The sequence below is a fragment of the Myotis yumanensis genome, unplaced genomic scaffold (assembly GCF_028538775.1).
Source record: "Myotis yumanensis isolate MYYU_CA2020_CCGP unplaced genomic scaffold, mMyoYum1.0.hap1 SCAF_6, whole genome shotgun sequence".
Classification (NCBI taxonomy): domain Eukaryota; kingdom Metazoa; phylum Chordata; class Mammalia; order Chiroptera; family Vespertilionidae; genus Myotis; species Myotis yumanensis.
Genome location: NW_027223757.1, coordinates 3,740,639 through 3,767,528, shown reverse-complemented (window position 1 = coordinate 3,767,528; position 26,890 = coordinate 3,740,639). Strand labels below are relative to the sequence as shown.

The 26,890-nt window shown below is 46.2% G+C and overlaps 3 protein-coding genes and 2 non-coding genes across 5 annotated transcripts; 2 read left to right on the top strand and 3 right to left on the bottom strand.

Annotated features, from left to right (window-relative positions):
- Positions 1-1,768: 1,768 nt before the first annotated feature.
- ACAT2 (acetyl-CoA acetyltransferase 2) lies at positions 1,769-12,329 on the top strand. Its single transcript, XM_070417389.1, has 9 exons — positions 1,769-1,899; positions 2,570-2,704; positions 5,093-5,274; positions 7,403-7,520; positions 8,534-8,677; positions 9,917-10,039; positions 10,862-11,016; positions 11,501-11,611; positions 11,958-12,329. Exons 1-9 carry the CDS (start codon positions 1,845-1,847, stop codon positions 12,126-12,128), a joined length of 1,194 nt encoding a protein of 397 aa, XP_070273490.1. The 5' UTR covers positions 1,769-1,844; the 3' UTR covers positions 12,129-12,329.
- Positions 12,242-22,392, bottom strand: TCP1 (t-complex 1). Its single transcript, XM_070417388.1, has 12 exons — positions 22,200-22,392; positions 21,206-21,291; positions 20,873-21,001; positions 18,662-18,759; positions 18,171-18,281; positions 17,705-17,886; positions 17,224-17,350; positions 14,450-14,625; positions 13,983-14,106; positions 13,490-13,682; positions 13,170-13,333; positions 12,242-12,539 (listed from the first exon to the last, which is right to left on the bottom strand). The coding sequence occupies exons 1-12, from the start codon at positions 22,261-22,263 to the stop codon at positions 12,323-12,325; spliced, it is 1,671 nt and encodes a 556-aa protein (XP_070273489.1). The 5' UTR covers positions 22,264-22,392; the 3' UTR covers positions 12,242-12,322.
- Positions 13,788-13,922, bottom strand: LOC139013361 (small nucleolar RNA SNORA20). Its single transcript, XR_011472012.1, has one exon. It is a non-coding gene; the product is annotated as a small nucleolar RNA SNORA20 (small nucleolar RNA).
- Positions 18,371-18,507, bottom strand: LOC139013374 (small nucleolar RNA SNORA29). The gene has a single exon (XR_011472023.1). It is a non-coding gene; the product is annotated as a small nucleolar RNA SNORA29 (small nucleolar RNA).
- A 1,003-nt stretch (positions 22,393-23,395) lies between the features above and the next one.
- MRPL18 (mitochondrial ribosomal protein L18) lies at positions 23,396-26,801 on the top strand. The gene is made up of 4 exons (XM_070417386.1): positions 23,396-23,563; positions 23,822-24,008; positions 24,918-25,149; positions 25,675-26,801. The coding sequence occupies exons 1-4, from the start codon at positions 23,512-23,514 to the stop codon at positions 25,744-25,746; spliced, it is 543 nt and encodes a 180-aa protein (XP_070273487.1). The 5' UTR covers positions 23,396-23,511; the 3' UTR covers positions 25,747-26,801.
- The last annotated feature ends 89 nt before the right edge of the window (positions 26,802-26,890 follow it).

Sequence of the window (26,890 nt, the reverse complement as noted above, 5' to 3'; positions counted from 1 at the left end):
CAGGGAATGAGATAACAAGGAGGGGTGTGTGGCCTCCTGCCCTGGGGTGGTGGGTGTAACTTGAGACACCTGGAAAAGGATTAACTCCGATATCCCAAGGTATGTTATCTTACATGTATGAGAACAAGGCAGCTCATTTCAGTAACGACTGGCTTGTGTCAAAGAAGTGAAAACTCTCCAGGACCTGCTTTTAGTCGGGAACTTTTATGCTCAGATCATCCTGTGCAGTTACTTTTGGACTCTGAGTTTGTGCCTGCCCTGCTGCCCTCCCCTGAGCTTGTCAGATTTGGTACTTGAAAATCTCCCTATCGCTAGCTGAATCAACCTCTCTATCTAGGGCAGTGGTTCTCCACCTTCGCTGCACATTAGAATCACCTGGGAATCTCTTTAAAATCCTGATTTCTGGGCCTCATCCTCCGGAAATTCTGTTTCTTTGTTACTAATGTTGTGGCCCCACCCCATAACAAAGAAACAGAATTTCCGGAGGATAAGGCCCAGAAATCAGGATTTTAAAAAGAATCCCAGGTGATTCCAATGTGCAGCCAAGGTGGAGAACCACTGCTCTAGGGCCTCATGCTGCGCTGGGGATTGTTAAAGCTTTTAGATTATAATCATGAAAATTCATTAAGACTCGATAAGCATAATTAAGTCCCTACTGCGTATCCAACACTGTCCTAGGTGCTAGAGAGAATAAGACAAAGCGAGGCCTCTGGGAGATTAGGCAGTGAGGTGTGTCCAGGGGAAGACAGCAGAGCTGGGGCTGGAAGAGGGCCGGGGCCAGAGATGTTCAGGTTCCTATAGAGCTTTAGAAGATTTAAAACTTCACCCAGTTGGGGACAGAAAGTTGTAAAGGGTTTTAGACAGGAGAGTGACCCGACTTGTTTTACCTCCTCTCCTCCAGGTTGTTCACACTGTCAGCCCGAGGCAACCCTCTTGACCTGTGGGACACTCAGACACCCAGCCTCACCTGGAGCTCTGGTCCGGGTGAGAAAGGCACCTGGTGTCAACCCACAGGCTCAGAGTCCGCCCAGGGGCCTGCAGAGAGGAGAACCAAGTTAACCCCTATGGGAATGAGGATTATGGGCACTCGGGCCAAACGTGGGGGGACTTTCGCAGCCAGGAAAGCAAAAGCACGCAGCGCAGCGCAGGCCTGTCCTTGCAGATTCCCACTGATACTGTGGCCCAGGGATCCCAGTGCCGGCAGAACCGTTCACGGACTCGGAAAACACTAAGTTCAAGGACACCAACACCCCTCGTCAAACAAAAACGTCATGACAGAAACTGCAATGAGTTCCTGGAAACATAAGAAATTCGCTTTTCCGTGAGCGAGAAGTGGGTTTGGGGCAGGTCAGTAGTAAAGAATGGTGATCTTATTCATTATTACTCTCTGGGAAAGGTGATCATACAACTTCAGAAAGTGAAATCACATTTCTAAGGTGAAGCATCCCCTTTGTTGCACCTAGAATAGTGCTATGCAGAGTGGGTGCTTGAATTGTGGGTAAAAAATATAAAACTGGTAAATTTTGTGCGTATTTTCAAGGCTGGCTTAAGTATAAACTTGTTTTTTTGAAACACTTGAAAAGATAAAAGATTTGTTTCATATTTTTTAAAAAAGAAAAGAAATGCTACATTAAGACCTGCATGCAGAGTCTGACGCGTGGTGGGCGGCGCGTTTCCCGATCAGGGGTCCCTCCAAGACGCCCAACCTCGCGCCTGCGCACGGCGCCTGCGGCGGTGGGCGGGGCTTCCTGCGGCCCCGCCCACAGAGTGATCGGCCGGCGGCCCGGGAGTCTTCTCCTCGCTCGCCGCAGCATCGGGTCCACAGCTGTGCGCGGAGAGGCAGGATGAGTGCAGGCTCGGACCCCGTGGTCATCGTCTCGGCGGCGCGGACCGGCATAGGTGAGTGGCTGGCAGGCCCGGCGCGGCGTGGGAGATGCGGGCCCGGCGGGCCGCTGGGATCCCTGGGACGCTGGGACCCTCGGAACAAGGAGCCTCACACCTCCCGGGCCTGTCCGGCAGACCCGCCCCCTCGGCCCGGGGAGGATGAGTCCCTTCCGCCTGCTCTGATTGGCTCTCGAGGTAGAGCCACTGCGCCGTCCGACCCTCCCATTGGCTGGCAGGAAGAGGCGCTCTCTCGCGATCTCCCGATTGGCCGTCTCAGCTCAGTGGTCTCAGGGGCGGGGCTGCTGGGTGGTCGGGGCAGGGTTCTTGCTGGTGTCCGAGGGGTAATGCCAGCTGCCTTGGCCTCCTTAGTGCTGGGGAGGCTTCAAAGCCTTAGACGCGCGGGAGGGCGACCTGTTTCGTTGGGGAGTGTGGCCCGGCCCCTCTGGCCTGGGAATGGATCAGCAGGCGTCCCGCGGGTCTGAGGGTCCCCCCCCCCCCCCCCCCCGCGCTCTCTGCGAGCCGCCTGCCCGGGTCCCGGCTGCTGCGAGCCCCCCGCGCCCCGCCCTGTGCCCAGAGGAGCTGCGGTGGGCGCCTGTGCAGGGGCAGAGCCGGGGTCCGCCAGCGCCCCCCCCCAAACCCCCCGTGGGCGGCCCCTTCACTCCCCTCGCCTTCCCTTCTGTCCTAGGCTCCTTCAATGGCGCCTTGTCCACCGTTCCCGTCCATGACCTGGGCTCAACTGTCATCAAGGAAGTCCTGAAGCGGGCCGCTGTGGCCCCCGAAGAGGTGTCGGAGGTCGTTTTTGGACACGTTTTGGCAGCAGGTACCTTCTCGGTGACGCCCAAAGAGGGTCATGCTTATAGAAGCAGTCCATCAGCCACCCCACCCACACACACAAACCTGTGTTCTGGCCTCCATCGCCCCTCCCCTCTGCCACGTCCCGGGAATAGCTTCTCTCCTGCGTGTATTTGTCCTGAACCCTGAAGGAGCCTAGACCACCACCCTCCCCTGCCTTTTCATTCTGAAGAAGCAGGGCCAGCCTGGCACAGGGGAGAGCATGCACGACCCTCCGTATTTCCCTACAGTGTCACACATTCAATAAAAATGCATCGAATTCCTCTTTGGTGCGCTGCACTGTGCTGGGTGCTGGGATACGGCTCCAGCAAGGCAGGCAAGTCCTCACCCCCATGATCTCACTGCTGAGCCGGGAGGACAGGTTGGCTTCACACTGCTCACAGGCAGGTGAGTCACTCCTGGGATGGGCACAGGTAGTCACCAGAGGGCTCCATTCTTCTGATTCCCACCCAGCAATCCCTGCCAGTGCCTAGCTCAGCCGTGGGCAAACTACGGCCCGCGGGCGGATTCGGCCCGTTTGAAATGAATAAAACTGAAAAAAAAAAAAAGACTGTACCCTTTTATGTAATGATGTTTACTTTGAATTTATATTAGTTCACACAAACACTCCATCCATGCTTTTGTTCCGGCCCTCCGGTCCAGTTTAAGAACCCATTGTGGCCCTCGAGTCAAAAAGTTTGCCCACCCCTGGCCTAGTGAGTAACTATAATAGTCTCCTGCTGAGTATAAACTCCAGTTATTCATAGTGATAACTGGTAATGCTCACTAACAACCAACTTTTGTCCTTACCCCTTCTTAGACCTGATCCATTTTTCTGTGTATTTACTTTGTAGTTTTGTAGTTACTCTTCCCAATTCTCCTTTCTCCCCTTGTCCCTATGGGCCTTCAGATCGAAGCACACTGATTTCTCATGACTGCAAGGCTTTAAATATCTGAGCCCTGCCTCTGACTGGCTACCTTCAGTCACTCTCCCCTTCCTCCTTCCCACACTCGTGACTCAGACTTACTCAGTTGCTATAGGGTACTCAACTACTGGTTTTTCTCTTTATCTCTCTTTTTTTAAATTAAATACGTTTTTAATTGATTTTAGAGAGAGGAAGGGAGAAGGATAGAGAGATAGAAACATTGATGAGAAAGATCCATCAGCTGCCTCCTGCACGCCTCCCTACTGGGGATCCAGCCCTCAGCTAGGGCGTGTGCCCTGACCAGACTCAAACCAGCAACCTCTAGGTGCATGGGCTGACGCTCAGCCCACTGAGTGACACCTGCCAGGCTGGTTTCTTATCTTTTCCACGTCGCACCTCCAGTATCTCCACACGTTATAATAAAAATAGAGCTGTGTTTATTGAGGGCCTGCTTGCTGCTGGGCCATTAAATCACTATGGTTAGTGCTTTCCTTTCGTCCCCTCAGTTAGTTCTCTAAGTAAGTCTATTGGTCGTGGTATCTCCATTTTACAAATGAGCACGTGAGATTTTGGGAGGTTAAGTAACTTCTCCAGGATCCAGTTTGAAGACGAGCTAGCTCTTCTACCCACATCTGTCCTCCCTAAGCCTAGGTACTGTCCACAATCACATCACAAATACTGAGCACCTGTGGTTCTCTATCAGCTAGAAAAAATAAATGTTGCCATAAGATAGAAATCATCATTCTCATGGAGCTCATTTTCTGCTAAATGCCAGACTACTGCTTATGTTCAACACTCATTTCTTAACTCTTAAGTACCTGAAGATAAGGATTATAAATAAATACATAAGAAATTTATAAAGAAGTTATTTACTTAAATGCATTTGTAATTCATGTTGCTTAAAAAGCAGGAATCTTAGCCCTAGCTGGTTTGGCTCAGTGGATAGAGCGCCGGCCTGCGGACTGAAGGGTCCCAGGTTTGATTCTGGTCAAAGGCACATGCCCACAGGCTGAGGGCTCAATCCCCAGTGGAGGATGTGCAGGAGGTGGCTGATCAATGGTTCTCTCTCATCACTTGAGGACAGGAGTCTTTTTTCTTTTAATATATTTTTTAAATTGATTTCAGAGAGGAAGGGAGAGGGAGAGAGAGATAGAAACATCAATGATGAGAGAGAATCATTGATCAGCTGCTTCCTGCACACCCACTACTGGGAATCGAGCCCGCAACCTGGGCATGTGCCCTTGACGGGAATCGAACCTGGGATCCTTCAGTCTCCAGGCTGGCGCTCTATCCACGGAGCCAAACCAGCCAGGGCCGACCTTGTTGCCTCTGGTAGCACTTGCCTGGGCAGGCAGGAGACAGTTGCAATCTCCCGATTTTGCATAGTGCCGCCCCCAAGTGTGTTCTCTTTCTCTTTCATTGCTGAGAGGCCTCCATTTCCCTTCCTCCAGGTTGTGGGCAGAATCCGGTTCGACAAGCCAGTGTGGGAGCAGGGATCCCCTACTCTGTTCCAGCATGGAGCTGCCAAATGATCTGTGGGTCAGGCCTCAAGGCCGTGTGCCTTGCAGCCCAGTCGATCCGGATAGGGGACTCCAGCATTGTGGTTGCAGGAGGCATGGAAAATATGAGCAAGGTAAGGCCCCGGGGAAATGGCTGTCAGGCCTCTCGCCAGTAAACGCCTGTCCACGCCACGGCAGGGTAAATCGCTGCATTACCAGAGCTGGAACCAAGCAGTAAACAAATAAACAAAAAATGGATTCAACCTTGATCCCAACCTGAAAGTTAATTACTTTTCAAATTAGATGGGAAATTGGGGTTGAAGAAAAAGCTTGTCAACCAGTGTGATTACAATAGATTGGTTTTCCTAAAATATTAATGAAACAATATTTTCTGAATTAAACCTATAACATTAGTTGGTAGATATCCTTGGCCTTCAATTCCTTTCTCATTACGAGGAAAAGTCAGTGTTGCCACTTCCCTTCCTGCATGTGACAAAGAGGAACCCAGGGGCCAAGTTTTGTTCACCTTTGGGAGCTATAGAACAGAGAGAGGGGACGGCTGAGCGGTGCCCTTCTCGAAGAAGTTTGCCAGGAGGGATTTGTTTCACCAAGTTCCATCCCTCCAACTGGCAGTGAAAAAGGAGAAAGTATATCCCCTGCTTCCGACAGGCAGGTCAGTAGGTGATCTGAGGAGCCCCTAGGCCAGGGGTGGGGAACCGTTTTTTCCACCAACGGCCATTTGGGTATTCCAGCATGGAGCTGCCAAATGATTTGCAGGGCCATACAAAATTATCAACTTAAAAACTAGCTTGCTAGGCCCTAGCTGGTTTGGCTCAGTGGATAGAACATCGGCCTGCAGACTTAAGGATCCCAGTCAAGGGCACGTACCTCGGTTGTGGGCTCCATCCCCCTGCATGAGGTATCCAATCGGTGTGTCTCTCTGAGATCTCTGTTTCTCTATCTCTTCCCCTTCCTTCTACTCTCTTCCACTCTCTAAAAAAATCCATGGAAGCCCAACCGGTTTGGCTCAGTGGATAGAGCGTCGGCCTGCCGACTGAAGGGTCCCGGTTCGATTCCAGTCAAGGGCATGTACCTTGGTTGGGGGCATGTCCCCAGTGGGGAGTGTGCAGGAGGCAGCTGATCGATGTTTCTCTCTCATTGATGTTTCTGACTCTCTATTCCTCTCCCTTCCTCTCTAAAAAAATCAATAAAAAAAATATATTTAAAATAAATAAATAAAAAATCCATGGAAAAAATATCCTCAGGTGAGGATTAACAAACAAAAATTAGCCTGCTATATTTGGTCAAACATTTAATTAACTCATCTCTAATGCTTGGCAGGGCCAGACCAAATGATTTTGGGGGCCTTATATGGTCTGTTCAGCACAGCCATTGCTGAGGCCCAGGGGAAGGCAGGCCTAAGGCAGCAAATAGGATTAGAGTGGTTATGATGGGACCCTACTAATATCTGTGTAGTCATATACGAGGTGCTTTTATACAGGCAGTCACAGCAGCCCTTAGGGGGTAGATGGTGTCATTGTTAATTTACAGGTAAGTAAACTGAGGCCCAGAGCCAGGATTCAAATATAGATCTTCTGACTCCCATGCTCTTCTATTCTAGTACAGCTGCTATTGAGTTGGTGAGAGTTAAGAGGGTGCCCCTCCCAGAAATCCTCCCCTTCAGTTAATTAGGAAACCTAGTTATTATCACTGCGGGCATTATGCCTCCCATCAGAATAAGTAACACATTGTTCGCATCAGTTAAACTCTTGGATGAGGTCTTCATTTAACAGAGAACTAGTTGCATCTGGAAAGAATGAATGAGGTTCGTAAGGAAATAGGACACAGAAGAGAGAGGTTTGGTGCATGGAATAAAGCCCAACCAACTGAGCCACACCGGCAGGGCCCAGTGATGTTCCTTGTAGCTAATTTATTTGTTCAGTCCAGGATCCAGTCAGGATCATGCACTGCATTTCTCTGTCAATTTCTTCAGATTCTTTTTATTTGGTAGAGTTCTTCAGACTCTACCAAGAGAGAGGTTTGATGGAAATGGAAATGGGTAGGTAGGAAAGTAACAGGCTCCCAGGAGTAGGCAGAGTGGGCCCTGGATCCGGGGTAAGGAGGAGACGAGGCCGGAATTGGGGAGTGGGTCACAGGGGGACTAGATGAGGACTTAGAGATTACTGAATAGTTAAGAGTGGTATCCTAGGCAGAGGACTAGTTATAACCAAGCCTAAATTCATTGGTATTTCTTGTTTTCAGGCTCCTCACCTGGTTCACTTGAGGACAGGAGTCAAGATTGGGGAAACACCACTGACTGACAGTATTCTCCATGACGGGCTTACAGATGCATTTCACAACTACCACATGGGCATTACAGGTAAGGCGGGGGGTGGCGGAGAACGTTCACTGTAGAAAGGTTAAGCATGTAATGAGTGACTCCACAGGGGCTTTCCTCATGAGACCATATGTCGTAAGTGGGCCACTTAGGTCCAGATCAGGGACATTTGACAAAAGAACTGGCCCCTGCTCTCCAAAATATCAAGGTTAAGAAACACAGATAGTCTGAAGAACTCTACCAATTAAAAGGATCTGAAGAAATTGACAGAGAAATGCAGTGCATGATCCTGACTGGATCCTGGACTGAACAAATAAATTAGCTACAAGGAACATCACTGGGCCCTGCCGGTGTGGCTCAGTTGGTTGGGCTTTATTCCATGCACCAAAAGCTTGATAGTTTGATTCCTGGTTAGGACACAGGGCTTGGTTGGGGGCTCGATCCCGAGTAGGGGGCACGCAGGAGGTAGCCAATCCGTGTTTCGTTTTCACATTGATGTTTCTCCCTCTCCCTTCCTCTAAAAATCAATAAAAATGTATTTTTTTAAAAAAGACATAATTAGGACAAGTGAAACGTGAATATAGACCAAGAATTACATAATAATATTGTATTGATGATATATTTCCTAATTTTGAAAGCTGTGGTTATATAAGAAAATGGCCTTGTTTGTGGGGAAATATACATTGAAATGAAAATTTAGGGATAAAGGAGCAGGATATCTAGAACTTTCAAATGGTTCAGAAAGAAAATGATAAAGCAATTGGGGCAAAATAGACAATTAGGAAATCTGCATAAAGGAAATTTCTGAAAGTTTAACATTATTTAATGGAAAAGAGAGAAGGAAGGAAGAAAGAAAATGGCTTCTTAGGTCCCTGCAAGATTTTCATATTCATTGCCAGTGGGAGGCAAGATTGCTAATAGAGCACTATCCCTTAGCCTGCCAGCGAGCCTGCTGGTGTTGGGCTCTCAGTGCTTATTTAAATGTGAAAAACTTGAGCTACCAAAAACCAGTTCCTGTAAATGTTTATATTTTGCTTTGTCTATTTTTTTCACAGCTGAAAATGTAGCCAAAAAATGGCAAGTGAATAGAGAAGATCAGGACAAGTTGGCAGTTCTGTCCCAGAACAGGACGGAGAGCGCACAGAAAGCTGGCCACTTTGACAAAGAGATTGTACCAGTGTTTGTGCCTTCTAGAAAAGGTGGGTTCAGGCCTGGCCGGCGTCAACCTATGAACCAGGAGGTCACAGTTCAATTCCTGGTCAGGTCACATGCCCGGGTTGCTAGCTCAGTCCCCAACGTGGGGCATGCAGGAGGCAGCCAGTCAATGATTCATCATTGATGTTTCTGTCTCTCTCTCCTTGTCCATTCCTCTCTGAAATCAGTAAAAATATTTAAAAAAGAAAAGGTGGGTACATAAATCATAATGATTTAAACATCAACATAGCTCTTTATGAGAGGTATCCCCTGGAAGCCTCTAAATAAGGCTTGGGGTGTGGGGCAATGTTTATGGAGCGAGGAAACATGGGAAGCTGGCCAGCATCCAGACACCTGGTCCCAGTGTCCACACTGCTAGGTGGGTGGGGCCAGTTTCAGGAGAAACTAGAGCACTGACAGGTTGTGAGGCCACAGCTGGCCTGTTACAGGCTCATCTCAGAGGTGAACATCCATTACTTCCTCTTCTGTGTGCAGCTCCTATTTCTTGGGTGGATCTTTATGGGTCCCTTTGTTTTTACCTAATACTAGAGGCCCGGTACACGGATTTGTGCGTGGGTGGGGCCCCTTGGCCTTGTTTGCGATCGAGGCTTATCGGGAGGCCAGGCAGCTGTGGGGAGGGACCCTGGAAGGTTTGCCTGCTGACCAGCGGGAAGTGGGGTGTAGGAGGTTCCCCAGGGGGTTGGGAGTGGAAGGTCAGGGGGAGGGGCGTGGGAGGTTGGCTGTGGGAGCGCACTGACCACCAGGGTTGAGCTTTTTCCCCCGGTGGTCAGTGCGTGTCATAGTGAGTGTCGAACAGTTGTCCTGGCCGTTTGGTTGTAGTGGTCCCTTAGGCTTTTATATATATAGATGGAGTGCTTGAGTCAAATTCTCTTAGCAATGAACTGACATCCCTTATGTCCAGCTCTAGTGAGGTTGGCTTTCACACTCCAGGATCCAGTCCTCTGTAAGCAGCCAAGTCCTGTGTCTGACCATAGCCGTCTTGCACAGAAGACTCTGTCTTCCTCAGACATGGAAAACACTCAGAATGCCTCATGACCATAGTGCTCATAAAATGTCCTAACATACAAACAATAAATGTTACTAGTGTGCGTACTTTTCTCTTACTGGAATGAAAGTTCTTTTTAAATAAACCTCATCTTCAAATACGAATCTTCATGAATCAGGTCTGAGGAGCCCACCACTGCCATCGCTGACCTGACCTCAGGATTTGTTTTCCTTTTCAGGTCTTATTGAAGTTAAAACAGATGAGTTTCCTCGCCATGGGAGCAACATAGAAGCCATGTCTAAACTAAAGCCTTACTTCCTTACGGATGGGACAGGAACAGTGACTGCAGCCAATGCTTCAGGTTAGGGTAAAAATGTTTTACTTGATTTTAGAGAGAGGAAGTGGGGAAGACAAGTTGTTCCACTTATTGATGCATTCACTGGTTGCTTCTTATATGTGCCCTGACCAGGGATCAAACCCCAAACCTTGATGTATTGGGATGATGCTCTAACCCAGTGGTTGCCAACCTTTCGGACCTCACAGATCACCAGTGATCATGGACCACTGGTTGGCGACCGCTGCTCTAACCAACTGACCTACCAGGCAGGGCTAGGTTAGATTTTCTGAAGGACAGTTGGGGAATCCCATCTTCTGGTAACTCTACCACATTAATACCTTTTTCCTTTTATTTCATTATCTATTTATACACGTTATTCTAAAACCTTGTTTTAGCAGCTTTAGGGGAAATGTAGTTCTGTATAGTATTTGGTCATTAGTTTTTCCATACTTGATTAGAAGCTTAACCTATATGTACTGAATGAATGGATTTGCTTTACCAATATCCTAACTAAATGCACAAATGAAAAAGTAAATTAGGGAACCCATTTATTTAGTATCATTGTACTTTTCCAAAACCAGAATCTGTTGTCAGTGTTCTCCCGTGACGTTGGGGCTATTTCTTCCATTTTTTTCATTAACCTCCCCTTCCCCACTGTTTTAATCATTCCACTTTCCCATTGGAATGTTTTGCATGTCTTATTGCCTAATTTACCATTTCAAATTACACAGTGAAGTCTGAATAAAATATGGCAAATGGCTTTTGCCAAGATGTGTTAATAGAGAAACAGGTACACAACTGTGTAATAAGCATTATTTTAGAAATCAAGACAGTTGTGTTTTGCAGGAATAAATGATGGTGCTGCAGCCGTGGTTCTTATGAAGAAGTCGGAGGCTGATAGCCGTGGGCTGACACCTTTAGCAGAGATAGTTTCCTGGTCACAAGCAGGAGTGGAGCCTTCCATTATGGGAATAGGACCAATTCCAGCAATAAAGCAAGCTGTGAGTTTACTTCTGAATGTCACCACCTGTCCTTTGCTGTTACTTTCTCTAAAGACTAGACCAATAACCTGCAATTGCATAGTAAGGTCTGCCTTCCTAACTTGTCCAGAACGTTTCCACTCTAGAATGTCAAGATCGAGCTTTGTTTTCATGTTTATTCCTATCAGGTTTCATTTGTTGTTTCCCTTTTATGAGTCTTCCAATTAGCCTTAAGTGAGCCCATTCATCCCCTTTCCTATTTTCCCTACACAAAGGGCAGCCCAGAACATTTGGATCAAGGGGAGCGGATGCTCTGTCACCTCTCCTACACATGACAGATGTTACTGGTTCAAAATTTTAGTTTAGAATTTCCAAGGGCTATTTTATCCTGAAGTCACTAGGCTGATGTAGCAGCCCCAAATGGCATTTTCTGAGATCCTTCAGTATCGTATATATTCTTTTTAATGTACAATGAATAGACCTCTCCCATTAATCTTTCCTTTAGGTTGCAAAAGCAGGCTGGTCACTGGAGGATGTGGACGTATTTGAAATCAATGAAGCCTTTGCAGCCCTCTCAGTTGCAATAACTAAGGAACTTGGATTGAACCCGGAGAAGGTAAACTTGAGTAAGCAGCCCTTCCTGAGAGCTTGCAAAACAGCAAAACACACATAGCATAGTTTGATCAAGTCCCAGGTATTGGCCGTATGGTAGTAATTGGTGGGACTGCAGGTTCATTTACCCTGTTGCTTCCAAAGGCAAAAACCCTAGACTGCATTGGTTGACTTCAAACATAACAGGGCTCTAAAAAATTTTTAAATGAAGGACTAGGGAAGATAGGATAGATATCATATGGGTATAAATCAAAGAGGGTAGCTTATTGGTATAACATTAAGAGGAAAAAGGTATTAGTTTAGGATTTTAGCCCTCTATCTACAGAATGACAAGTCTTTTCTCCCTTCAGGTCAACATTCAAGGAGGGGCTATAGCCCTGGGCCACCCTCTCGGGGCATCCGGCTGTCGAATTCTCGTTACCCTGTTACACACAATGGAGCGAAAGGGTGGGCGTCGTGGTGTTGCTGCCCTATGCATTGGGGGTGGGATGGGGATAGCAATGTGTGTTCAGAGAGGGTGAACCTGCTTAATTAAACTCGAATGTCATTTCTTTCTACTAATAAGGCACTAATATGTGAAATCAGGACCAATGTGAGGGTGGGAGCCATCTTCCACTTCACAAGAACCCAGGGCTTGACGCGTGTACTTTTAATGTATAATACGCAAGGTACAAGACAACTGCATCTTACAGTGTTATAAATAAAAGAAATCAGATCAGTCATCAAGGGCTCCTGAGTGAACAGCATCTTCATAACCTCCATGCTTATCATCTTTGCTTTCTGGATGCAATTTAATAAGATCATCAATTCGAAGAATGGTAATTGCAGCTTCTGTTGCAAACTTCAAACTTTTAACTTTAACTACAGTTGGTTCAAACACCCCTGCTTGTTTGTTGTCTCGAGGTTTACCATTAACCAGGTCAAGACCAATCCTGCAATTTAGGGGGGGAAAAATCTATTAACAAAAATTAGCACACAAGAGTTGTAGAAAGGCACTACATGGTAGTAAAGCTGTAAACACCATTACTGTATCATAAAGAGGTTGCTTAAAGATCGTTATGTATCACCCCAAAAGAATATCCTGCGTTCCTCTAGTGCAGTGGTTCTCAACCTGTGGGTCACAACCCTTTGGGGGTTGAATGACCCTTTTACAGGGGTCGCCTAGGACCATCGGAAAACACATATATAATTACATATTGTTTTTGTGATTAATCACTATGCTTTAATTATGTTCAATTTGTAACAATGAAAATACATCCTGCATATCAGATACTTACATTACGATTCATAACAGTAGCAAAATTACAGTTATAAAGTAGCAATGAAAATAATTTTATGGTTGGGGGTCACCACAACATGAGGAACTGTATTAAAGGGTCGCAGCATTAGGAAGGTTGAAAACCACTATCTAGTGGATCATCCTGTAAAGTGAGTACCCAGAGAGGCCAGGAGGGGTTAGTACAACCCAAGACACATCAATGCTAATGAAACCACCAGAGAACATGACCAATACATCTGATATACAGATGACAATGAAAAAGACAGGGAAATTGTATACTTACCATTTTAGATTCTTGCGTTCTGGGTTAACTTGAGCCTCATTATGAAAAGCTCTTAACTTTGCAACCAGATCAGTGGAGTCTTGGGCAGCATTAACTGCAAGTGTGTTAGGAATAACAAGAAGAGATCGTGCAAATTCTGCAATAGCAAGCTGTTCCCGAGATCCCTAGAAGACAGAAAATGCGGTAGCATCAAAAAAGGAAGAAAATCAAAAGACGCAGTGGCAGCTAGGGTTTCAGTTTCATGAGCGGGATTAACAAAACACTTGAGGCAATCTCCCGAGCGCTGCTTGGAAAGAAAGCGGGTCACCAGAGGTTCTTACCATGCTGGTTGCGTAATTTTCGAGGTATATGGAAAGGGCTGCTTCCACAGCACCCCCACCCGGGACCACAGATTTTGACTCCAAAACTCTCTTCACCACACAAATAGCATCATGTAAAGAGCGCTCCATCTCATCACACATGTAGTCATTTGCCCCACGTAAGATAATTGATGCAGACGTGCGAGCCTTAGTGCTATTGAAAAAAGGAAGTGAAATTCTTAAAGCAACACTTTTATAAAAGAAATCTGTATAGACATTTATTTTAAGCACTTTGATTAAATCCTGCTTCCATAAGAATATTTGTCTAGACCATGCATGCAGAAGAGATGAAATGGTTACTCCATCTCAATTGGCAATGGTCTAATGTTATTTTATCCCATGCGTATAACTGCTCATACCATTGAAAAGACTATAGCAGCAAATAAATGGGAAGGGGTCTTTTTACTCATTAATAAAACCTATGTAGTTTTGTAATTTAGAAAGTAGCTCTTACTTTTTGACCAGGATCAGTTCATCATCACAAATTCTCTCCTGTACCACCTCTTCTGCTTGCCCCAGCATTGCTGCCTCAAAGGTTTCCTCACCTTCCAAGTTGGCCAGGCTTGACACAACAATTGCTATTAAGGTAATTACAAAGGTCTGTAAACATTTTTACACTGTCTTAGATTCAGGAACATTTATAAAAAAGCGATGCATAAATACAAGTTTACGGTTTACAGTTAGGCACCAGACATGGAACTATCATTTTGAGGTTAAGAAATTCAGCAAACTAAAGAACTTTTCCAATTACATGAAAAATGGCCCTATAAATACATTTGTAGGCCCAATCATTACAGGGAGGAGTAAAAGGAAAAGAGGGTTGTTTTCTGAAGCTGCTTAATACTGACACCCCCATGTAAAGAGACATGGTCACGTACAGGAACATGAAACGTCACACCTGAGAGCTGGCAGAAGACATACCTCCAGAAGCTTTAGCAATGCGCTTAAGGTCCTTTTTTAAAACTCTTCTGACTGCCATTGCGCCAGCCTCCACAAAATACTTCAGACACATGTCGTCAATGCCACCAGTGGTGAGAATAACGTTGGCTCCAGTTGCCAGGATCTTCTGGATTCGTTCCTTGCTGATATCTGATTCTCTACAGATAAAGTATTTGCATAGTAAGCCAAAGATACCTTCCGTGTTTTTCATATAACAAAGCTTTAAGTTCCGTAAGTATTTTTCACTAATAATTGCAGATTAAGTTTTTTTGACTCTTTCCCTTTTACGACCAGAATTTAAATCAGTCCAATTCACATGAAAGTTTCAGGCATTAAAAATCCCACTTAGCAACCCCAATTTGCATCTCTAACCAAGAACTGTGATTAGGAAGTGTCCCTGCCTTCAATGATCTGGCAGCCTGTCAACCACAGTTTGTGGCCGATGCTACCACAAGTACAATACGGAGACCACCAGCACATGGGAGACAGTAATCCATCCTGGCAGATGGGACAAGAAGGTCTGAAGTCAAGAGGGTTCCAGAGCTGAAACTGCAGGTAGGACCAGAACATGAAGAAGCCTGTAGGGGTGTTAGAGTCTGGACTGCTTCATCTTTTAAAATTAGGAATAGCATCATCAAATCTGTTTTCAAAAGGACCCCCTGATGTCAATGTGGAAACCGTACTGGGAAGGTGAAGGACTGAGGCAAGGAGACAATCACTGGAGATACAGATGAGCAGAGGAGCAAGTAAAGTCTATAGCTTAGCTAACGGAGGGTCAGCCTCCGACCCCTAGAGTAAGACACACACTAGCAGGTTGCAGGCAAGATGAGAAGACAGAGTTGATTTCAACAACATGCGTTTGAAGTCGCTGTGTCATTCAGGTGATGCTTCCAGGAGGCAGTCAGACATGCATGGAAATCAAGCTCTGGGAGTCACTATATAGGTAAATGAAGCCATTACACCTACCACCCAAAGAATAGTAGGTAAGAGAATTCAAAGAATTCTTAAAGTAAAACGAATTGAATATTAACCTCAAAACAAACCTCTTTGTATACACTGAACAAAGACTGCATGCCAGAAACTACTAAACATGGGAGGCTACAAAGCCAAGGAAATCATTCAGTCTCTACCTTCAGAACTACAATCAAAGTCATACAAACACAAACTGTGCTAAGCCCCAGGAAGACAGGCATAGAAAGGCACAGTAGAGTGTAATTTAGATTGAGGGGTCAAGAGAAGCTTCTTTGAGAGACTGACCACTTAAAGAGCAAGTAAAAAATTAAAACAGTACTAGCTGGTCTGGCTCAGTGGATAGAGCGTCGGCCTACAGACTGAAGGGTCCCAGGTTCGATTCCGACCAAGGGCACATGCCCAGGTTGTGAGCTTAATCCCCACTAGGGGGATCAATGATTCATCCTTAATGTTTCTCTCTCCCTCCCTTCTCCAAAATCAATAAAACTATATTTAAAATAATTAAAACAAGTAGGCAGAGGGAGAAGCATACTAGTCTGTGGAGAACGTTTGTGAATCCTAGTCCCTGTTGTGGCTAGACTACAATGTAAGGAATATGGAAGGTATTAAAAAGGCTCTGGGCCCTAACCGGTTTGGTCAGTGGATAGAGCGTCGGCCTGCGGACTCAAGGGTCCCAGGTTCGATTCCGGTCAAGGGCATGTACCTTGGTTGCGGGCATATCCCCAGTAGGGGGTGAGCAGGAGGCAGCTGATCGATGTTTCTCTCTCTCTCATCGATGTTTCTAACTCTCTATCCCTCTCCCTTCCTCTCTGTAAAAAAATAAAATATATATATTTTAAAAAAAGGCTCTGGTCTTGGAAGTAATGACATGGACTTGGCTGCCATGTGGAAGGAGCCTGGGAGGGAAGGAATGAGATGACCAGTGTGGGTGTTTCTGCAATAGTCTGAGCAAGAGAATGCAAATGGAAAATAGATGAATGTGAGATTTAATTTGAAGATAGAAATCAAATGGTCTTAGTGAAAATGTATGAGAAGTTATTAGGTTAAAAAAAAAAAAGAGGTAAAGATACTTTCTAGCTTTCTGCCTGAGTAGAGGGGTTCCCATCATCACAGTAATCAAGAGTAGATTGAGGTGTATCATCACAGGTTGTTTTAAAAAATATTCAACCAGACAAATACATGTGTGTTTGGTGCTCAGAGAACTAGATGTGGGAGTCTCTACATAATAACAGGTCACGGAATGAGGAGTTATCCTGGAGAGAGCATGGGGCGGTAGCTGGCCAGGCACAGGAATACGGACGAGGCGGTAGCACAGAGCCACTCCACCCTCCAACCGTCTCAAGAAAGCAGTAGTCAAAGGCTCAATCAAGGTCAAGTGAAGGAAGGTTGAACATGTCTAGTGAGTATCAGTGACCAGTGAGCTTAGCAAGACGGAGATTGGAGAACAAAGCTGTAACAGGAATGAGAAATGAAGTGCCAGAAAACAGTTTTTGTGTAAATCACTCTTGAGACGTCCAGCTGTAAAGAGTGGGAACGGAGAGGGAGGAACTAGAGCAAATTGTGTGCGCTACAAGTGAAATCTAGAAAGGAATGAACAGGAGAGTTTGTAGTTAAAGATGCAGATGGGAAGGAACTATAAATGAAGCAACCCTCTAAGGCAGAATGCAACAGAATCTACAACATTTATTGTAGAGGGAGGGACTGGCCTTTGACGGAAGGACAGTTATGCCAGGAAGGAGGAAAGAGATGTTACGCAGTTACTTTGAACATCTCTGTCAGCATACCTCTGTCTAATCTGGTCCAGGTTCTCAGGGTCTGTAATTAGCACCTGCACACCAAGCTTCATTTTTGTTTTCTGCAGGCTGAAGTCAAGGCAAGCAATTTTTGCATTAACTATTCTCTTGGGCATGCCTATAATTGAACATAATATTAAAATATTAAGTCCTTTCACAGTAACTACTAATAACAGTACATTTTATACACCCAACCATAAAGCATGAGATTAATGTCATACGTAAACACAAATTTCAATTTGTTTACCATTACACATTTTTATGGCATTAAACACACGTACTTTCTTCTAACTTGCATTTTTCCTAAGTCACGTGCTTAAGTTACTAAAGAGAAACTGACAATGTGACGTACATTCCTTAAAGAGCAGTAAGTGCACAGCTTGGATAGTTCACCTGAAGATGAACAGGAAGCAGCCACAGAAAGCTCATCTTAACCTCGTCCTCTCATTAGTGACCACATCCCGCGCCTTACCCTGAGACCCCACCACACAGTTGAGTGCATAGCCATTGATGAGCACACTCTCCATCTGACTTCTCCCATGGGCTTTCAGAATATTAATGGAATTGACTGGATAGCGAGGCTGGCCTCTTGCATCTGTGTATTTAATAGCAAGTACGGCATCCACCACCATACTAGCGAAGAAATCACCATCTCTAAGGCGATAGTTAAGGGGAACAAGAGACTTGGAATGGAGAACAGGGAAACATGAAAATCAAGGGTAATTCAAAGGCACTTCCCTTTTGCAATCTCATCAAGAAAACAAGGATTACTTATCACTACCTGCAGTTCATATTACTTTTACTCTTTACATTACCACCCCCTAAAGAAGCAGGGAAGGAAACAGGCAATTTCAAAACGGCATCACCTGGCATGAAAACTAACACAAGTTCTTTCTTTTAAAAAAAGCCCAAACTTTATTGGACCACCAGAAGGATACATTCCAATGATTTTGGAGGACATTGATGTTTTAGCAGCATTAGTGAGGCAATCTCTTCCAAGTTCATCTGTGTTAATAATTAGATTTTCACTGATATAACGCACTGCTTCCCTGTTTAAAGCATGGGGGAGAAAACAATTACAAATTAATTCACTATTCAAACTTCTGTTTTACCATAGTGTCAAAATGTCGTAGGCACCAATTTTCTGTTCAGCCATTTCATATAGGAGGAGGACACAAATAAATCCTCCCTCTTCAGATCATGGCAATTTTAATCTATCCCATAAGCATAGCCACTAAAATCTATTAGGAGAAAATGTGGTAGTCAAATGGGAAGAAAAGATACTGGCCCTACTTCTTCAAATATCACTTAAATGCTAAAATGTAACTTTTAAAAAATAAGATGTAGTTATTAATGAAAACATTTAAACACAGTTTGCAATTATTACATCAAATAATATAAAATTTTCTCTGAATACAGACAATCTTACTTGCAAGCAAGTCGATAGCCACTAATAACAGACGTGGGATGAATTTTCTGTTTGACTAGTTCATCCGCGTTTTTCAGAAGTTCTGCTGCGATAATAACCTGGTGAGAAAACATTCGTGGCTGTAATATTAGTCTAGCACTCTACGTGCAATGCGTATGTAAAAGCAGCAAAATTATCAGATATTAACCAGAATTGTGATGGCAGTAAAATGAGTAACTGATCAGAAACCTGAAAAAAAGATAACTCTACCCAGTGTTTCATATTCAAATGGCCAAACCCAAGAAAAAGCCAGAAAAATGTTCTGGCTAATACACTAGTTCTGTAGTACAATAGTCAAAGACTACCTATCCATTACTTTTAAAATATATATTTTATTGATTTTTAAAAAAATATATTTTATTGATTTTTTACAGAGAGGAAGGGAGAGAGATAGTCAGAAACATCGATGAGAGACAAACATCGATCAGCTGCCTCCTGCACACCTCCTACTGGGGATGTGCCCACAACCCAGGTACATGCCCTTGACTGGAATCGAACCTGGGACCCTTCAGTCCGCAGGCCGACACTCCATCCACCGAGCCAAACCGGTTTCGGCTATTTTATTGATTTTTTACAGAGAGGAAAGGAGAGGGATAGAGAGCTAGAAACATCCATGAGAGAGAAACATCGATCAGCTGCCTCCTGCACACTCCCTACTGGGGATGTGCCCGCAACCAAGGTACATGCCCTTGACCGGAATCGAACCTGGGACCTTTTAGTCCGCAGGCCGATGCTCTATCCAATGAGCCAAACCAGTTAGGGCCCATCCATTACTTTTAAAGATTAAGTGTCCAACAAATGCTAAGAGTCTGACTACTCAAATGGCCTTTACTATTTTAGGTTATTATTTGGCTTATTATAAAAATCATTTAAGGACACTAAAAATATTTTTTTTAATATTTTTATTCTTTTGTTTATTTCAGAGAGGAAGAGAGAGAGATAGAAATATCAATGATGGCCGAAACTGGTTTGGCTCAGTGGAGAGAGCGTCGGCCTGCGGACTGAAAGGTCCCGGGTTCGATTCCGGTCAAGGGCATGTACCTGGGTTGCGGGCACATCCCCAGTGGGGGATGTGCAGGAGGCAGCTGATCGATGTTTCTCTCTCATCGATGTTTCTAACTCTCTATCTCTCTCCCTTCCTCTCTGTAAAAAATCAATAAAATATATATTAAAAAAAAAAAGACATTAAAAAAAAAAAAAAAAGAAAAAGAAATATCATGATGAGAGGGAATCACTGGCTGCCTCCTGCACGTTGGACCGAGCCCCACAACCCAGGCATGTGCCCTTGACCTCAATCGAACCTGGGACCCTTCAGTCCGCAGGCCAACACTCTATCCATTGAGCCAAACCAGCTAGGGCTAAAAATATTTTTTAATTAAAAAGACTTCAGCCCAGCTGGCATGGATCCGTGGTTGAACCTCGACCGACCTATGAACCAGGAGGTCACGGTTCGATTCCCGGTCAGGTAACATGCCCGGGTTGGGGCTCGATCCCCAGCGTGGGGTGTGCAGGAGGCAGCCGATCCATGATTCTTTCTCATCATTGACGATTCATTCTATCTCTCCCCCTCCCTCTCCAAAATCAGTAAAAATATATTAATAAAAAGAAATAAAGAGTTCAAAAATGCTGCTTTTGGGGAAAATTCTAATTTTAAGACCATTTTTATTATTTTATAAGAGGTAGAGTCCATTCTTTCATGGCTTATAGTTTAATTTAGAAATACAAACATTTCCCCACATAATACATTGTTTCTTTAGAGCAAATTACTTGTTTCTATATCAATGTGCTGGATGCTCTCCACATTCATAATACTGATCACACTCCCATTCTGAATTCATGAGATTGCCTCGCCAGCATGTAAAATATAAAAGCATCTTGTTTTTATAAACCGGTGAAATTTTATTTAATTAAAAAGGGAAGGTTTTAGAAATTTCTAAGTCTCAGGTCAGGAGGGGACCACACTGAAATCTCTCTTAAGTTTCTTCTCTACTTAGAGTGTACAAACTAGCTATAACCATCAGCCTTTTCAAGTTTAGTTTCAGAATCACTGCCCATTTTTCCCCCTCCTAACTAACATATTTTTAACTCAGAAGCAAATAACTGACTACGGTTCACTTTCTGACTGTCTGACATAGGAAAGCGAGTCTTTAGCCATCTCCCTGGAATACCTACCACGGAGGTGGTTCCATCGCCCACTTCTTTGTCTTGCAGGTCAGCTAGCTCACAAAGAACTTTAGCTGCAGGATGCTCTACCTCCAGTAACTTCAGGATGGTCGCACCATCGTTAGTAATGGTGATATCCTAAGGAATTTGCAGGGAAGGGGGAAAAAACCACAATTATGTACAGAAACAGGACATCCTCTCATTAACACAACCACATTATGACATACCTTCACCCTTACTACCCCTTCCAATACAAGCACTCTGATTAAAAACAAAGAATCTACATAGCAAAACATTTAAGATCTCATTAATTTAAAGACACAAATATCTAACTGTACTTACACCAATATCATCCACCAACATTTTATCCAAGCCAACTGGTCCAAGAGAACTCTTCACAATATTGGCAATAGAAGCTGCAGCCATAACTACAGAAATGAAATAATGAAATCAGAAAAACCCACTGCTTCAAAGGACAATTTCAGCCTCAAGAAAGTAAATGACAGCCAACAGCCTCTGAATTTTCCCAATCTACAAATCTGTCCTAATCACTTAAAATAAAAAGGTCATCTACTAGTCATAATTTGGGTTCTGTCATCTCATATAGAAAAAGGAAAACTAGCGACTTTTTCTTTAAAAAACCGTATTAAAATCAACAGTCTTTATCTGCGAATTAAAAAAAAAAAGTGGGAACCAGAGCTTCTGACTTTACTGCAAATTCATCCAAGACAAGAATTCGTAATCAATCAACGGTAAGATGGACAGGCATCCATGACTTGGAAGCGTACGCGCTCCCCCAAAGGGTTCACCAACAAGCGCTTTAGTCCGGGCCAACGTTTACTAGAATAAGTTCATTGATTATCGCTTATACAACATCCAACTAAGTCCCCGGGCTACTCTCATTTCAGCGAGCTGCCAGCGACGGGCGAGGACAGACCGAGCTCCGGACGCCGGGCACCGCATCTCAGGTGACAGCCGCGGGCCTTTCCCGGCTCAGGGTCCTCAAACGAGGCCTCGAGGCTGAGGGATGCTCCGCGTGGTCAGAACCGGAACACAAGGGGCTCAGAGGTGCCGAAGGGACGCCAGGCGTGGCCGGCACGTGTCGGTACCGGGGACCCACCGCCCGTCACTCCCGTCCAGCGCGGGTCTCCAAACAGGCCGCGCTCTCCTACGGGAAGGGGCCGCTGCCGCCCCGCCCAGAAGGCACGGGCCCGCGGGGGTAGGTTACGCACCGCACCCCGACCCTATTTTGGGGAAAAAAGGGAACTTCGGCCCCAGCGGGCAGGGCTGGGGGGAGCGCTCCGCGTCACCCAGCCGAGGCCTCGCCCGTCCTTACCGTTCTGGGAGCGGATCGTCTCCCCAGTGCTGCGGTCCCCGAACACGGACAGAGGCCCCTCCATCTTCGCGGCAGGGTACACCTCGCGCTTCACTTACACCGCGGACGGCTAGCGTCGGTTCCGAGGCCCAGCGGCGGCCACACCAGCACCAGCGGCAGCGCGGCGTGGACCGGGCCCAGGCGATGCCGCAGGGGATGCTGGGAACACCGCTCCACCTCTTCCCCCGCCCACCCGGCCCCTCAGCCCCTGCGCCGCCGCGGGGCAGGGCGGGAAAGAGAGGAGGGGAGGGGACGAGAAGCGTGAATGTGTAGGAAGTGAGGAGCCGGAAGGGCGGGTTCATCACTTTTGCCCAATTAGAGAGCGAATAGGAAGGGCGCGAAGGCAGAACGGAAGTCCGGCTCCTGCACCGCGGGCGGAAATTTCCAGGGTGCGCGTGCGCGTTTGCACATTCTAGTGCCTTCTAGAAAAGGGGGTTCACGGTGGGGTGGAGCCTGGAGTGTGACGGGAGGAAGGTGGGCACTTCTTAAAGGTACAGCGGGGCCTCTGAGCTACTCTCGCGTGTTTATACCAGCAATTGTTTTTCACAAACTAGTAAAACTGCAGCTCACCAAGAAATATATTTTTGCCTATTTTGATTCATTCACATTGTACAGCTATTGTAGTGGCTATTTTTTTGACTTCAGAAAAGAGGTCAGTGCTCCCGACAAGAGTCAGCTATTGCGTGTTTTAAAAACTATTGTAGTTTATACAGTAAATATCTTCCTTCTCCTTACGCGTAGGAACGTGTTTGGAGAGCAGCGGGCAAGTCGCAGGCTTTGTTCCTGGGCTCCCCGGTAAAATGCCGGACATGGTTTCTGCAGAGAAAGCTATGCGCCTTGCTCTGCCCCGCTTCCTCCCAGTGCCCAACCGCTGTGTGTGGCGTCATGGTCGGTGAGCTCTGCCACCAGAGGGCCCAAATAAGGGAGCACGTAGTCCCGGCTTCCTCCCGGGCTCCAGCGCAAATCTGCAAAAGGGCGTCGCGGAAACGAAGGGGTCGCGCCCACCCCCGAGTGCTTTACTGTGAGGTGGTTGGTCGGCTCCGGCGGCTGCGTGACCCCAGCGTGAGCGATGATTGGAGGAGCGGAAGTAACAGGTGGCCCTCTCGGCCACTCAGCGGCCGGGAAACTGTTAGTTCCGGGTGGAGGGTCGACGGCCGACGCGATTCTGAGGCTTTTCCCTGAGTTAACATGGCTGCGCCCGGCAGGTCGTGGGGTCGTGGGTGAGGGAAAGTGGCGAAGCGTTCCTTCGGCTTTGCCCACGGTCCCCTCGACGATGGCGCTTCGGTCAAGGTGCTGGGAGTTGTTGTCGGCTCTCAGGAACCCCGGTAATCTCGCCCCTTCTCCGAGATTCCTCCCCGGGGCCTGCAGGGTAACGTGCCCGTGCCCGTCGGGTTTTATATTCCACGTCCCCATCGAAGGGGGACGAGCCGACAGCATCGTGAGGGGGTCTGAGGGCACTGCGCCCTGTGGCCAAGTGCAGCTCTTGTTCCCTGTCCAGGGCCAGAAGGTGGGGGGACGGATGGGAAAGGTCTGATCTTGTCTGGGGTCCCTTTTAAAGGCGCGTGCGCTGGTTTCTGTTGCAGGGCGCGGGGCCGCGGCGCTGTCCACCCGTCCCGAGCCGGAGGTGCAGCCTGAAGCCGACCCTCTGGGAAACGAAGCTGTGGCCCCCGAGTTCACCAACCGGAACCCCCGGAATCTGGAACTCTTGGCCGTGGCCCGGAAGGAGCGGGGCTGGGGCACCGTGTGGCCCTCCCGGGAGTTCTGGCACAGGTAGGTCGGCCGGCAGGGACGGGCCTCGGATGGCGCTCACCGGGCCATTCCCACGCGCCAGGGCCTGGGTGGGTAGAGCAGGGGTCGGCGGAAGTGGGGGCACGGAAACAAACGAGAGGTGTCACGGAGGACACTGAAAAAGGATGCTGGTTGGGGGGGGGGGGCGGGGGGGCGCCCAGTTATCTGCCAAGAAGAGCATTGCCGCGGAGGGAGCAGCAGGGCGAGCAGGAGCCCGGTGTGAGGTCTCGGCGGAGTGGACACGGGTGAAGGGTGCGAGATGAAGACGGGGAAGCAGGTGGGATACCGATGGTTAACTTTGTAAAGCGAAGTGAGCACTTTCGACTGTATTTCCGCTGCAGCGAGAACCTGTGAGGGGATGTACAGGTGGAGTCCGAGTTAGAGGTCACTCTGGCTCCCTTCGGGAGAAGACGTTTTTAAGGGGCGAGGGTAGAAGCGAGAAGATGGTTCCGAGTCTTGTATAAAGATGGTTATTTGCTGAACACTTTGTATTTGCCCGGAACTATGCTAGTTGCTTTATGCTGCAGGTCTTTGGTCCATCTTACACTTTGGTGTGAGCTGGAAAATGCAAGTATAGAATAAGTTTATCTTTACCCAGTGTGGAGTCAGCAACTTAGCTCTATCTACTTTAGAAGAGGGTTCTTCTAAAGTAGATGATGGGTAAATATAGCTCCACTCAGAAATACCAAGTTTCTCTTTGACATGAGAGGTTGAGCGGAAGTGCTTGGTTTATTATTGAGGATGTCCTCATAAAGGCAAGGAAAAATACCTTTCCCAAGTAAAATCGAGGTGAAGTACATTGAAGTAAATGAGCATAATATTTAGGCACATAGTCACCTGAAGTCACTTATCTTTAGGATTCTTTTATGATTTTATTCTCTCCTCATTTAGGCTGCGAGTTATAAGGACTCAGCACCATATAGAAGCACTTGTTGAGCATCGCAACGGCCAGGTTGTGGTTTCTGCATCCACACGGGAGTGGGCTATTAAAAAGCACCTTTACAGCACCAAAAACGTGGCGGCCTGTGAGAACATAGGACGGGTGCTGGCGGAACGATGCCTAGAGGCAGGAATCAACTTCATGGTCTACCAACCAACTCCTTGGGAGGCAGCCTCCGAATCGGTATTTTGGTTTTCATGTACTTACTTTAAAAGTATTGTGTTAATTCTTGATGTTAGATAGATAATAATAATAGTTCCATATTTCAAATTCTTTTCATCTGTCAGACTCTGCGGTGGGTATCCTGATGTGCATTACCTAGTTTCACCCTCACAGCAGCCCAAGGGGCAGGACTAGTGTTCCCGGTTCTGTAGATAAGTCACCGGAGACTGGCAAGTCTGGGTGGGGGCGGTTTCAAACCCACGGCGACTAATTCTACAGCCATGATGTCGACCACTCTACTTCCTTGTTCATATATTAACACCCTGTCTGTATAATATTTAAAACACTGCTTGATATCCTTGAAGTTTCTGCAGTCTCTGTTTTCTTATCTGGATCGTTATAAAGGTCAGTTTCTGAAAAACCAGCGTAGGTGGGAAGTTAGCAAAGAGCAAATCAGTTGTTCTCTTTCTATTGGGAAGTAGACTGTTTATTGTCAGCTAACTTGTGCTGATTTAACCTTTTCCCTTTCTTGGTCCTTAAAACCAGATGCAGCGGCTGCAGAGGGCTATGACGGAAGGTGGTGTGGTGCTTCGGGAGCCTCGGAGAATTTATGAATGAGACAAGCATTGTTTGGAACTTGTCAGTGTTAAGCTGTCAGCCATTACATCCCTCAGAAGGGAGCCCCTGGAAGAACAGCCGACTTGGAAGCTGTGCGCAGTAATGTAACTGCAGAGTGTTGTTAGCAGTTACAGCCCCTTCCCCCCTTGTGTGCGGGGAAGGCTAAAGTCTTCCCTCTTGGACGCGAGAGAAGTATCTGAGAAAAGCTGTCACCAGTTATAATTAACTTTTGAAGGACAAATTAAAGGTTTATAAGTTAAAGAATAAAGGCATAGTGTGAACTTTAAATTTCTAATTATATTAAATTTCTTCACGTTTTCAGCTCACTCTGGCAAGACTACACATATGCGGTTTATGCAAAGCACTTGTTATCATGTCTGGCTCATGGGGGGTGATCTACATGATCGCTGTTGCTGCTCAGGATGTGGAGTTGGTTTTTAAATATGAAACATCAGTATCAGTGTGTTACAAGCCGTCTTAGTGATGTGAGGATAAAGGACAAATTCTAACCCCAGTTGGGCTCCTGGACCCTAATGGGCAGAGCCAGATTTGAAAGGATAAAGGATTGCAACGAGGAACTGGAAATGGACAGGGGCAGTGATTCTGAATGTGCCGTGAAGTGAACATTGTTAGACGGGAGACGGAGCTTGGCGTGCTTCCAGTTCACCTGAAGTTGAAGCCGGGCTAGATGGGGTCGTGGCAGCGCTAAAGGAGTTGATTAAATCAAGGTGTTGACCATGAGTGTGAAGAGGAAGAACCTGTGAACAGTTAGGTGGCTTCAGCATTTCCCCCTGGATGATTAAATGTGTGGCCGATTTTACTCTTATTTGGAAGTGGAAACATTACTACTGTCAATCTGGGTATTCAGTATGTTTTTTATTTTATTTTTTTGTTGTTGCGCTTCAGTTTATTACTTTTCACAGGCATATTGTTTTCTTTGGGTTTTTTAAAGATAAATGTATTCAACATTTTTTTAAAGTATAATTGAGTCTGAGAGGCCTTCAGAATACAATGCTTTAGTCCCCGTTTGATCAATAAATACCCCAGTGGAGACATTTATTTATTTATTATATAAACAAATTGGTTTTTAGGGACAGAAACATTGACCTGCACCTGCCCATTCATTGGTTGCTAAAACCCAACT